Source organism: Salvelinus sp. IW2-2015, linkage group LG4q.1:29, assembly GCF_002910315.2.
Source record: "Salvelinus sp. IW2-2015 linkage group LG4q.1:29, ASM291031v2, whole genome shotgun sequence".
In the NCBI taxonomy this organism is placed as follows: Eukaryota; Metazoa; Chordata; class Actinopteri; order Salmoniformes; family Salmonidae; genus Salvelinus; species Salvelinus sp. IW2-2015.
The window spans coordinates 81760045-81773058 of NC_036842.1; the positions used below are offsets into that span (position 1 = coordinate 81760045).

Here is a 13014-nt window from a genome sequence, read left to right on the forward strand (position 1 = left end):
TTGAAATATAATTTGATCTCTGAGAAATTAAGCTAAATCATTGCACTGAAATTGGCAATTTTAATGTATAGGATTCAGATTGTATTCAATAAATGTAGTACCCAACATCTGATTTGGGCCAAAGGTTCTTCCTACTAATGAGTAAAATGAGAAATCCCCCAAAATATGTCAAAAGCCACCCACGGACCCCCCGCACCCCATGGCAATCCCACCCCAACAACCAGTATCAGTTTTCTATGTTTGACAATTATTATGAAGCTGTGGCTTGGTGTATTGCTTCTCCATACTATGTAACATATTCCCTGTGAATCTGGTGTTGTTTTTTCCCCTCCTGTTCAGATCCATTTTTAATAGATTTTTTTAATAGATTTTTTGTTAATTCTAGTATTTACCATAAAGTAGTGTGAAAATACCAGGTTTTGACCATTAGATGCCGCTGTTTATGCTATACCGCCACATTCATTTATCCAGTCTCTTGTGTTTATTTAATACAGTACCAGTCAAAAGTTTGGACACACCTACTCATTCAAGGGTTTTTGTTTATTTTGGCTATTTTCTACATTGTAGAATAATAGTGAAGACATCAAAACTATGAAATAACACATGAAGTCATGTAGTGACCAAGAAAGTGTTAAACAAAACCGATGATCTCCGCATGTGTGGTTCCCACCATGAAGCATGGAGGAGGTTGTATGGGGGGCTTTGCTGGTGACACTGTCTGTGATCTATTTAGAATTCAAGGCACGCTTAACCACCATGGGTACCACAGCATTCTGCAGCGATATGCCATCCCATCTGGTTTGTGCTATCATTTGTTTTTCAACAGGACAATGACCCAACACACATCCAGGCTGTGTAAGGGCTATTTGACCAAGAAGGAGAGTGATGGAGTGCTGCATCAGATGACCTGGCCTCCACAATCACCAGCCTCAACCCAATTGAGATGGTTTGGGATGAGTTGGACAGCAGAGTGAAGGAAAAGCAGCCAACAAGTGCTCAGCATATGTGGGAACTCTTTCAAGACTGTTGGAAAGTCATTCCTCATGAAGCTGGTTGAGAGAATGCCAAGAGTGTGCAAAGCTGTCATCAAGGCAAAGGGTGGCTACTTTGAAGAATCTCAAATATAAAATATATTTTGATTTGTTTAACACTTTTTTGGTTACTACATTATTCCATATGTGTTATTTCATAGTTTTGATGTCTTAACTATTATTCTACAATGAAAAAAAGAAAAACCCTGGAATGTGTAGGTGTGTCCAAACTTTTGACTGGTACTGTATATCATAACATTTCCTTTGCAACTTTGGGTAGAAAACCAATAGATTTGTCTCATTATGAAAATAAATAAGCCAGTCCTCCATGAAAGCAATTGCGTTTGTCATAATAGCAACCTAATGCTTCAACCCAACTCTGCTTGAATAGTCCAACAAGTGGCCACTCTCTGAGAGAGCTATCTCAATGTAATTCTCATGAAGACTTTTCCTACAAACTTTGATGGAGAAATGGGCTAGGGACTAAAATGTTGTGACAACCCTAATAATATAATGAATTGCATGGCAGTCTTTTGTTTTTCAATCAATTATCATGAAACAGCTCTATATGTAATGTGATTAGTGACATTTACCATTAAAACCAACCCAAAACCATTACAATTGCAAAACACTTTACAGTGTGTGGTTGGGACTTTTACTATTGTAGACCATAACATTGAAACCATTAGAACTACTGTAGCCTAATGGTTTGCTTGTTCACCAGGAATGGTCAAACAGTAACTAATCCAGACCTTTTTTGACGGGAATGAACCACACACAAAGGGTCTGTTACCTGGACACAGATTAAGCGTAAAAGAAGGACAAACTGATTTGCTTTCATGGAGGACTAGCTTGAATTGTGAGGATGACCACTCACTTTATTTTCATCATGAGCCAAATCTATTGATTTTTCTACCCAAAGTTGCAAAGAAAATGTTGTGATCTATTTGGTGTCTTCACTGACATTTTCAACATGTCCCTGATTGAGTCTGTAATACCAACATGTTTCAAGCAGACCACCATAGTCCCTGTGCCCAAGAGCACAAAGGCAACCTGCCTAAATGACTACAGACCCGTAGCACTCACGTCCATAGCCATGAAGTGCTTTGAAAGGCTGGTAATGGCTCACATCAACACCATTATCCCAGAAACCCTAGACCCACTCCAATTTGCATACCGCCCAAACAGATCCACAGATGATGCCATCTCTATTGCACTCTACACTGCCCTTTCCCACCTGGACAAAAGGAACACCTATGTGAGAATGATATTCATTGACTACAGCTCAGCGTTCAACACCATAGTACCCTCAAAGCTCATCACTAAGCTAAGGATCCCGGGACTAAACACCTCCCTCTGCAACTGGATCCTGGACTTCCTGACTGGCATCATTCCTGACATCATTAAGTTTGCAGACGACACAACAGTGGTAGGCCTGATCACCGACAACGACAAGACAGCCTATAGGGAGGAGGTCAGAGACCTGGCCGGGTGGTGCCAGATTAACAACCTATCCCTCAACGTAACCAAGACTAAGGATATGATTGTGGACTACAGGAAAAGGAGGACCGAGTACGCCCCCATTCTCATCGACGGGGCGGTAGTGGAGCAGGTTGAGAGCTTCAAGTTCCTTGGTGTCCACATCACCAACAAACTAGAATGGTCCAAACACAACAAGACAGTCGTGAAGAGGGCACGACAAAGCCTATTCCCCCTCAGGAAACTAAAAAGATTTGGCATGGGTCCTGAGATCCTCAAAAGGTTCTACAGCTGCAACATCGAGAGCATCCTGACTGGTTGCATCACTGCCTAGTACGGCAATTGCTCGGCCTCCAACCGCAAGGCACTACAGAGGGTAGTGCATATGGTCCAGTACATCACTGGGGCTAAGCTGCCTGCCATCCAGGACCTCTACACCAGGCGGTGTCAGAGGAAGTCCCTAAAATTTGTCAAAGACCCCAGCCACCCCAGTCATAGACTGTTCTCTCTACTACCGCACGGCAAGCGGTACCGGAGTGCCAAGTCTAGGTCAAAAATGCTTCTCAACAGTTTTGACCCCCAAGCCATAAGACTCCTGAACAGGTAATCAAATGGCTACCCGGACTATTTGCATTGTGTGCCCCCCCCCAACCCCTCTATTATGCTGCTGCTACTCTCTGTTTATCATATATGCACAGTCGCTTCAACTAAGCATTCATGTACATATGTACATACTACCTCAATTGGCCCGACCAACCAGTGCTCCCGCACATTGGCTAACCGGACTATTTGCATTGTGTCCCGCCACCCACCAACCCCTCTATACGCTACTGCTACTCTCTGTTCATCATATATGCATAGTCACTTTAACCATATCTACATGTACATACTACCTCAATCAGCCTGACTAACCGGTGTCTGTATATCGCCTCGCTACTGTTTTTCACTGTCTTTTTACTGTTGTTTTTATTTCTTTACTTACCTATTGTTCACCTAATACCTTTTAGAGCCTGTAAGTAAGCATTTCACTGTAAGGTCTACACACCTGTTGTATTCGGCGCACGTGACAAATAAACTTTTATTTGATTTTATAACCACAAGAGACCAGCAAAATGGATAAAAGTGTGTCCGTATAGCAGCAACAGCAAAACCCAGTACTTTCACACTACTTTATGGTATATAATGCAAGCAACTTAAATTACACATTTCTCTGAACAGGAGAAAAAAACATCACCAGATTCTGAGGGAATACATTACATGGTATGGAGAAGCAATACTACAAGCCGCAACTTCATACTACTTGTGAAACATAGAGAACTTCTACTGTATACTGGTTGTTGGGGTAGGATTGGCATGGGGTGTGGGGTCTCCGTGGATGGCTTTTGACATTTTATTTTTATTCCTTGTGTCTTACTCATTGGTAGGAAAAAGTTTGATCCACATCGGATGTTGGGTACTATATTTATTGAATATGATCTGAATCCTATAAATTAAAATGGCCAATTTGGGTGCAATCAATTAGCTTAATTTGTCAGATATTAAATTAAACTACAGAACAATCTGAGATGGTTGGTGTCATGGCTTGCTGAAATGACATGGAACGATTCGATTGCATTAACATTACTGTACAAGTAGTCACTATTCTATCTGCTTTCAGCTGAGAAAATGAAGAAAAACAAGGGAAAGGTGAACACCACTGAGAAGGAGTTTGTGTTTGGGTTCAGGGCAGGGAGGAATGACTGTGTCCTTAAAGTACCTCTGCAATTCCCTGTCCAAGAAAATGTCAGTGACCTTCATGGACGACTTATGCTGCTGCACAAAATACCTTGCTTTGTTGAGAATGGTAATGAGATTTCCATTAAACTAAATGTAATTAAATTCAAAACCAACCACATTCATATATTCAACAATTTACAGTCTCTTAATTCATCCACACATACCTTTTGGTACTAATACTTTGATGTATCTTGGTTTAGAACTGAGGAGCACACTGTCCACGTTTATTGAGAGCGAAACCATCCAGGACTATGACAGAGAAGCAGAGTTGGCCCTACAGAGACTGACAACAGGAGAGGTGGACATCAACCAGCTTACAAACACATGGGCCAAGGCCTACTCAGAGGTAAAATAATTACTCAAAACCAAAGACCATGTTTACAAGCATTTTTTCATATAAACTTCTTTGGCCCTAAAGCAGAATTTGGCCCGTGGGTAATTTTATTTGCACGATTCTTGTCATTCTCCTTAGACCTCTCTCATCAACGAGCTGTTTTCGCCCACAGGACTGCCACTGACTGGATGTTTTTTATTTGTCACACCATTCTTGGTAAACCCTAGACAATGTGTGTGAAAAGTCCTGTTTTTGAGATACTGGATCCAGCGCACCTGGCATCGACAATCATACCATGTTCAAAGTTGCTTAAGTCAGTCGTTTTGCCCATTCTAACGTTCAATCGAACAGTAACTGAATGTCTCAATGCCTGTCTGCCTGTTTTATATAGTAAGCCACGACCACGTGACTCACTGTCTGTAGGAGCGATCCATTTTCGTGAACGGGATGTTGTACCTAATAAACTGTCAAATCAAATCAAATTTTATTTGTCACATACACATGGTTAGCAGATGTTAATGCGAGTGTAGTGAAATGCTTGTGCTTCTAGTTCCGACAATGCAGTAATAACCAACGAGTAATCTAACTTAACAATTTCACAACAACTACCTTATACACACAAGTGTAAAGGAATGAAGAATATGTACATAAAAATATATGAATGAGTGATGGTACAGAACAGCATAGGCAAGATGCAGTAGATGGTATCGAGTACAGTATATACATATGAGATGAGTAATGTAGGGTATGTAAACATATATAAAAGTGGCATTGTTTAAAGTGGCTAGTGATACATCTTTCATAAATTTTTACATTATTAAAGTGGATGGAGTTGAGTCAGTATGTTGGCAGCAGCCACTCAATGTTAGTGGTGGCTGTTTAACAGTCTGATGGCCTTGAGATAGAAGCTGTTTTTCAGTCTCTCGTCCCTGCTTGATGCACCTGTACTGACCTCGCCTTCTGGATGATAGCGGGGTGAACAGGCAGTGGCTCGGGTGGTTGTTGTCCTTGATGATCTTTATGGCCTTCCTGTGGCATCGGGTGGTGTAGGTGTCTGGAGGCAGGTAGTTTGCCGCCGGTGGGGTATTGTGCAGACCTCACTACCCTCTGGAGAGCCTTACGGTTGTGGGCGGAGCAGTTGCCATACCAAGCGGTGTACAGCCCGGCGCTGCTGTGCCTTCTTCACCACACTGTCTGTGTTAGTGGACCAATTCAGTTTGTCCGTGATGTGTACGCCGAGGAACTTAAAACTTACCACCCTCTCCACTACTGTCCCGTTGATTGGGATAGGGGGGTGCTCTCCTCTGCTGTTTCCTGAAGTCCACGATCATCTCCTTTGTTTTGTTGACGTTGAGTGTGAGGTTATTTTCCTGACACCACACTCCGAGGGCCCTCACCTCCTCCCTGTAGGCCGTCTCGTCGTTGTTTGGAATCAAGCCTACCACTGTAGTGTCGTCTGCAAACCTGATGATTGAGTTGGAGGCGTGCATGGCCAAGCAGTCGTGGGTGAACAGGGAGTACAGGAGAGGGCTCAGAACGCACCCTTGTGGGGCCCCAGTGTTGAGGATCAGCGGGGTGGAGATGTTGTTACCTACCTCACCACCTGGGGCGGCCCGTCAGGAAGTCTAGTACCAGTTGCACAGGGCGGGGTCGAGACCCAGGGTCTCGAGCTTGATGACGAGTTTGGAGGGTACTATGGTGTTAAATGCTGAGCTGTAGTCGATGAACAGCATTCTCACATAGGTATTCCTCTTGTCCAGATGGGTTAGGGCAGTGTGCAGTGTGGTTGCGATTGCGTCGTCTGTGGACCTATTGGGGCGGTAAGCAAATTGGAGTGGGTCTAGGGCAGGGGTGGCAAACTTTTTGACTCGCGGGCCACAATGGGTTCTAAAATTTGACAGAGGGGCCGGGCCAGGAGCATTTGGAGGGAGTGTTTGGGCCGGATATACTAAAGCATTAAATGTAGTGTGTGCAAACCTCATAGCACAGTAAGAACACTACAACCCAATTTATTAACTGTCTTTCAAATGTGAAAAATAGCCCTTATCAGTTAATAAATTTGTCTCAAGGAATATGCAAGATATGGCATTTACATACTATTTCGCAGATACCGGGATGAGGAAATGTAAATAATTAAAATAACATACGCACTGGGATTTATCAAGATTGCGTCTGTTTTTAATAAGTTTCAATCGAAGGTGCAAAGTTAAAGAAATCAACATTTATTGAAAATGGATAACACTTTCAACATTCAAAACATATTATTACACAACAATACTAAAGCTCAATAATATCTACTTGTGTTAAACTCCGCAAAATCATGGATGGATTGTCCTGACCGCGCGCTCTACAAACTCGCCACGGACGCCCTCGCCTTCACGCGCAAACAGTACACGTGTATCGTTGCCAAGCACACAGACATAGGCTGTATTAAATATCCTACCTGCAGCTGAAAATTAAATTTAAATTAAGAGCGATGTGCGGCGTGTTAATAAAGCTACTGTACCGCTGCTGTGCGTAAATGCGCATTGCTCTTATTAAAAAGACGAGTCACTGTCCTGCGTGCTAAACTGATTTTTTCAAACTTGGCTTTGCTCTCCGGACACAAGAGACCTGCTGTCTCTACCATGCACTCTTTCAAAAACTCGCCTTCGGAGAAAGGCTTGCTAGCCTTTGCTAATTTGAATGCCAGCAAATAACTTGCCTTGGTACTTGACTCTTGAATTGCAGTTTGTCGGTGAAAAAAGTTCTGTTGACTCTGTAAATTAGCTGCCAACTCTGAGCAGTAGCCGCCCGTTCTTGTGTTGACTGCTTGCTAGCTAGTTTGCATGCTTCGTGGCAAAGTGACGGCTGATATTGTACTCTTTGAAAACCGCAACAGCTTCTTGGCATATCAGACATACAGCCGTTGATCGGACTTCAGTGAAGAAGTATTTTGTTGTCCCTCCTTATTAAACACTCGGCATTCGCTGTCCACTTTCCTTCTCTTTGGTCCGCTCATTTTCCAGAAGGGCTTAATGGTACGTGAAACGGTGAAAATAAAGTGATAAAGAGAAATACGCGCCACTCCAACAACGGTCAATGTGTTTTGAGTGCGCCATCTATTGGGAAACGTGGGCATTGCAGGGAAAGGGGAAAAAAAGCAGGTTTTTACTATAATTTGGACAAGTTCGGCGGGCCGGATTAAAAAGCCTAACGGCCGTATGTGGCCCGCGGGCCGTAGTTTGCCCATGTCTGGTCTAGGGTGCAGGTAGGGTGGAGGTGATATGGTCCTTGACTAGTCTCTCAAAGCACTTCATGATGACGGAAGTGAGTGCTACGGGGCGGTAGTCGTTTAGCTCAGTTACCTTAGCTTTCTTGGGAACAGGAACAATGGTGGCGCTTTGAAGCATGTGGAACAGCAGACTGGGATAAGGATTGATTGAATATGTCCGTAAAACACACCAGCCAGCAGGTCCGGTGAGTGTATAGTGATCATATACAAATGTAAGCAAGGTTGGAAATTATTATGTTTTAGTCAATGTTATATCTGTTTGGCTTCTTGCAGTCAATTTGCAGTCTACACATTATTTGTAATTAAGTTGTGGCTCCCTGACCATCCTCTCAAGAAACAATTGACCTCGCCTGAATCTAGTTGATGATCCTGCCCTAAGCTTCTAACCCCTCCCTTGTCCCTGCTTCTGTCCTTCCCTCTCTTCTTCTCCCACATCCCTCGCTTCTATCTGGTAGTGCCCCACCCACTGATTTACTCATTTACTCTTCCCGCTCAGCCCAGTCAAAACTGTTCGCTGCTCTGGCACCCCAATGGTGAAAAACTCCCTCACGACGCCAGGTCAGCGGAGTCAATCACCACCTTCCGGAGACACCTGAAACCCCACCTCTTTAAGGAATACCTAGGATAGGATAAAGTAATCCTTCTACACCCCTTAAAAGAGTTAGATGCACTATTGTAAAGTGGTTGTTCCACTGGATATATAAGGTGAATGCACCAAATTTGTAAGTCGCTCTGGATAAGAGCGTCCGCTACATTTTTTATTTTATTTTATTTTTTTTCACCTTTATTTAACCAGGTAGGCTAGTTGAGAACAAGTTCTCATTTGCAACTGCGACCTGGCCAAGATAAAGCATAGCAGTGGTAACAGACAACACAGAGTTACACATGGAGTAAACAATAAACAAGTCAATAACATGGTAGAAAAAAAAAAGAGAATCTATATACAATGTGTGCAAAGGGCATGAGGTAGGCAATAAATCGAATAATTACAATTTAGCAGATTAACACTGGAGTGATAAATCATCAGATGATCATGTGCAAGAAGAGATACTGGTGTGCAAAAGAGCAGAAAAGTAAATAAATAAAAGCAGTATGGGGGTGAGTAGTAAATTGGGTGGGTAGTTTACAGATGGACTATGTACAGCTGCAGCAATCGGTTAGCTGCTCGGATAGCAGATTTTTAAAGTTGTTGAGGGAGATAAAAGTCTCCAACTTCAGAGATTTTTGCAATTCGTTCCAGTCGCAGGCAGCAGAGAACTGGAAGGAGGCGTCCAAATGAGGTTTTGGCTTTAGGGATGATCAGTGAGATACACCTGCTGGAGCGCGTGCTGCGGGTGGGTGTAGCCATCGTGACCAGTGAACTGAGATAAGGGCGGCACTTTACCTAGCATAGCCTTGTAGATGACCTGGAGCCAGTGGTCTGACGACGAACATGTAGCGAGGGCCAGCCGACTAGGGCATACAGGTCGCAGTGGTGGGTCGTATAAGGTGCTTAGTAACAAAACGAATGGCACTGTGATAAACTGCATCCAGTTTGCTGAGTAGAGTATTGGAAGCTATTTTGTAGATGACATCGCCGAAGTCGAGGATCGGTAGGATAGTCAGTTTTACTAGGGTAAGTTTGGCGGCGTGAGTGAAGGAGGCTTTGTTGCGGAATAGAAGCCGATTCTTGATTTGATTTTGGATTGGAGATGTTTGATATGAGTCTGGAAGGAGAGTTTGCAGTCTAGCCAGACACCTAGGTACTTATAGGTGTCCACATATTCTAGGTCGGAACCGTCCAGGGGTGATGCTAGTCGGGCGTGCGGGCAGGCAGCGAACGGTTGAAAAGCATGCATTTGGTTTTACTAGCGTTTAAGAGCAGTTGGAGGCCACGGAAGGAGTGTTGTATGGCATTGAAGCTCGTTTGGAGGTTAGATAGCACAGTGTCCAAGGAGGGCCGGAAGTATATAGAATGGTGTCGTCTGCGTAGAGGTGGATCAGGGAATCGCCCGCAGCAAGAGCAACATCATTGATGTATACAGAGAAAAGATCGGCCCGAGAATTGAACCCTGTGGTACCCCATAGAGACTGCCAGAGGACCGGACAACATGCCCTCCGATTTGACACCACTGAATCTGTCTGCAAAGTAGTTGTGAACCAGGCAAGGCAGTCATAGAAAAACCGAGGCTACTGAGTCTGCCGATAAGAATATGGTGATTGACAGAGTCGAAAGCCTTGGCCAGGTCGATGAAGACGGCTGCACAGTAATGTCTTTTATCGATGCGTTATGTATCGTTTAGTACCTTGAGCGTGGCTGAGGTGCACCCGTGACCGGCTCGGAAACCGGATTGCACAGCGGAGAAGGTACGGTGGGATTCGAGATGGTCAGTGATCTGTTTGTTGACTTGGCTTTCGAAGACCTTAGATAGGCAGGGCAGGATGGATATAGGTCTGTAACAGTTTGGGTCCAGGGTGTCTCCCCCTTTGAAGAGGGGATGACCGCGGCAGCTTTCCAATCCTTGGGATCTCAGATGATACGAAGAAGAGGTTGAACAGGCTGGTAATAGGGGGTGCGACAATGGCGGCGGACAGTTTCAGAAATAGGGGTCCAGATTGTCAAGCCCAGCTGATTTGTATGGTCCAGGTTTTCCAGCTCTTTCAGAACATCTGCTATCTGGATATGGGTAAAGGAGAAGCTGGGGAGCTGGGGAGGCTTGGCGAGTAGCAGCGGGGGGGGGGGGCGGGCTGTTGGCCAAGGTTGGAGTCTCCAGGAGGAAGGCATGGCCAGCCATTGAGAAATGTTTGTTGAAGTTTTCGATTATCACGGACTTATCAGTGGTGACGTGTTACCTAGCCTCAGTGCAGTGGGCAGCTGGGAGGAGGTGCTCTTGTTTTCCATGGACTTTACAGTATCCCAGAACTTTTTGGAGTTAGAGCTACAGGATGCAAATTTCTGCTTGAAAAAGCTGGCCTTTGCTTTCCTGACTGACTGCGTGTATTGGTTCCTGACTTCCCTGAACAGTTGCATATCGCGGGGGCTCTTCGATGCTATTGCAGTTCGCCACAGGATGTTTTTGTGCTGGTCGAGGGCAGTCAGGTCTGGAGTGAACCAAGGGCTATATCTGTTATTGGTTCTGCATTTTTTGAACGGAGCATGCTTGTCTAATATGGTGAGGAAGTAACTTTTAAAGAATGACCAGGCATCCTCAACTGACGGGATGATGTCAATATCCTTCCAGGGTAACCCGGGCGGGCCAGGTCGATTAGAAAGGCCTGCTCGCAGAAGTGTTTTAGGGAGCGTTTGACAGTGATGGAGGGGGGTGTCGTTTGACCGCGGACCCGTGGCGGATACAGGCAAATGAGGCAGTGATCGCTGAGATCTTGATTGAAGACAGCAGAGGTGTATTTGGAGGGCAGGTTGGTCAGGATAATGTCTATTAGGGTGCCCATGTTTACGGATTTAGGGTTGTACCTGGTGGGTTCCTTGATGATTTGTGTGAGATTGAGGGCATCAAGCTTGGATTGTAGGACTGCCGGGTGTTAAGCATATCCCAGTTTAGGTCACCTAACAGAACAAACTCTGAAGCTAGATGGGGAGCGATCAATTCACAGATGGTGTCCAGGGCACAGCTGGGAGCTGAGGGGGTCGGTAGCAGGCGGCAACAGTGAGAGACTTATTTCTGGAGAGATTAATTTTTAAAATTAGAAGTTCGAACTGTTTGGGCATAGACCTGGAAGTATGACAGAACTTTGCAGGCTATCTCTGCAGTAGATTGCAACTCCTCCCCCTTTGGCAGTTCTATCTTGACGGAAAGTGTTATAGTTGGGTATGGAAATCCCAGAATTTTTGGTGGCTTCCTAAGCCAGGATTCGGACACCGGCAAGGACATCAGGGTTGGCAGAGTGTGCTAAAGCGGTGAGTAAGGCAAACTTAGGGAGGAGGCTTCTGATGTTGACATGCATGAGGCCAAGGCTTTTTCGATCACAGAAGTCAACAAATGAGGGTGACTGGGGACATGCAGGGCCTGGGTTACCTCCACATCACCCGAGGAACAGAGGAGTAGTAGGATGAGGGTGCGGCTAAAGGCTATCAAAACTGGTCGCCTAGAGCGTTGGGAACAAAGAATAAAAGGAGCAGATTTATGGGCGTGGTAGAATAGATTCTGGGCATAATGTGCAGACAGGGGTATGGTGGGGCACGGGTACAGCGGAGGCAAGCCCAGGCACTGGGTGATGATAAGAGAGGTTGTATCTCTGGGACATGCTGGTCTCAATGGGTAGGTCCACCGCATGTGTGGGGGTGGGACAAAGGAGGTATCAGAGGTACGGAGAGTGGAACTACGGGGTCCATTGCAACCAAAACAATGATATGATAACTGCCTGAACAACAGTATGCAAGGCATATTGATATTTGAGAGAGACATACAATAAGGCATAAAGTGATTGCAGGTCTTGATTGGGAGAGCTAGCTAAAACAACAGGTAAGATAACAGCAGCAATAAACAGGGTGCTAGTCCTAAACAGCAACAACAGGTAAAAATGGCGACGACTAGGCAGAGAGGGTCGGATTACACTACACACAGATCCTGAGTTAAAGCACAGAGCCGACAGATAAAACACAAAAAACAGAAGTGGAGTACCGTGAATTAATGGACAGTCAAGCAGGCATCAGCTATGTAGCCAAGTGATCATAGTGTCCAGGGGGCAGCCGTAGATGGAGCAGGGAGGCCTCCACTAAGCTAGCACGCGGCGTTTAAAGTTAGTAGCCCGGGGGGTGGTCTGCTCAGACGGGGGGGTCTGCTCAGACGGAGGCCGGTTGAGGGCACAGCGGGTGGGGTATTAGTCTGCAGACCAGACGTGGTCGTGTCGACAGAGAATCCAAGCGGATGGCGATGGCGAAAGAGAGGTTGTGATTGTAGAATTGGTTGTGCTAACTGGTGCTAGCTTCGTGGCAGTGGCGCTAGCTGCGCTAGCTGCAAGCTAGCTGTGAGGATCAGAAGTAGTGGCTCAGGGATTACGGCAGGAATCCGGCGTTGTTGTCGAGAGACAGTCCGATGCTGGTAAATTGGTGAGTAATATCCAGGCTAATAACAGGGCTGGTGTCTTGTGCAGAAGGTAAAAGCTGCTAGCAGCGGCAA

The 13014-nt window shown here is 45.2% G+C and overlaps 1 protein-coding gene across 3 annotated transcripts in view; it reads left to right on the top strand.

Annotated features, from left to right (window-relative positions):
* LOC111962626 (FERRY endosomal RAB5 effector complex subunit 3-like) overlaps positions 1-13014 on the top strand; it is a 32877-nt gene that overhangs the window by 3307 nt on the left and 16556 nt on the right. For all 3 annotated transcript variants that reach the window (XM_070443163.1, XM_070443164.1, XM_070443166.1), the window contains 2 exons: positions 4168-4353; positions 4487-4632. In XM_070443163.1, coding sequence (XP_070299264.1) covers positions 4176-4353; positions 4487-4632 — 324 coding nt within the window. In that variant the 5' untranslated portion in view covers positions 4168-4175. The remainder of the gene's footprint in view (positions 1-4167; positions 4354-4486; positions 4633-13014) is intronic.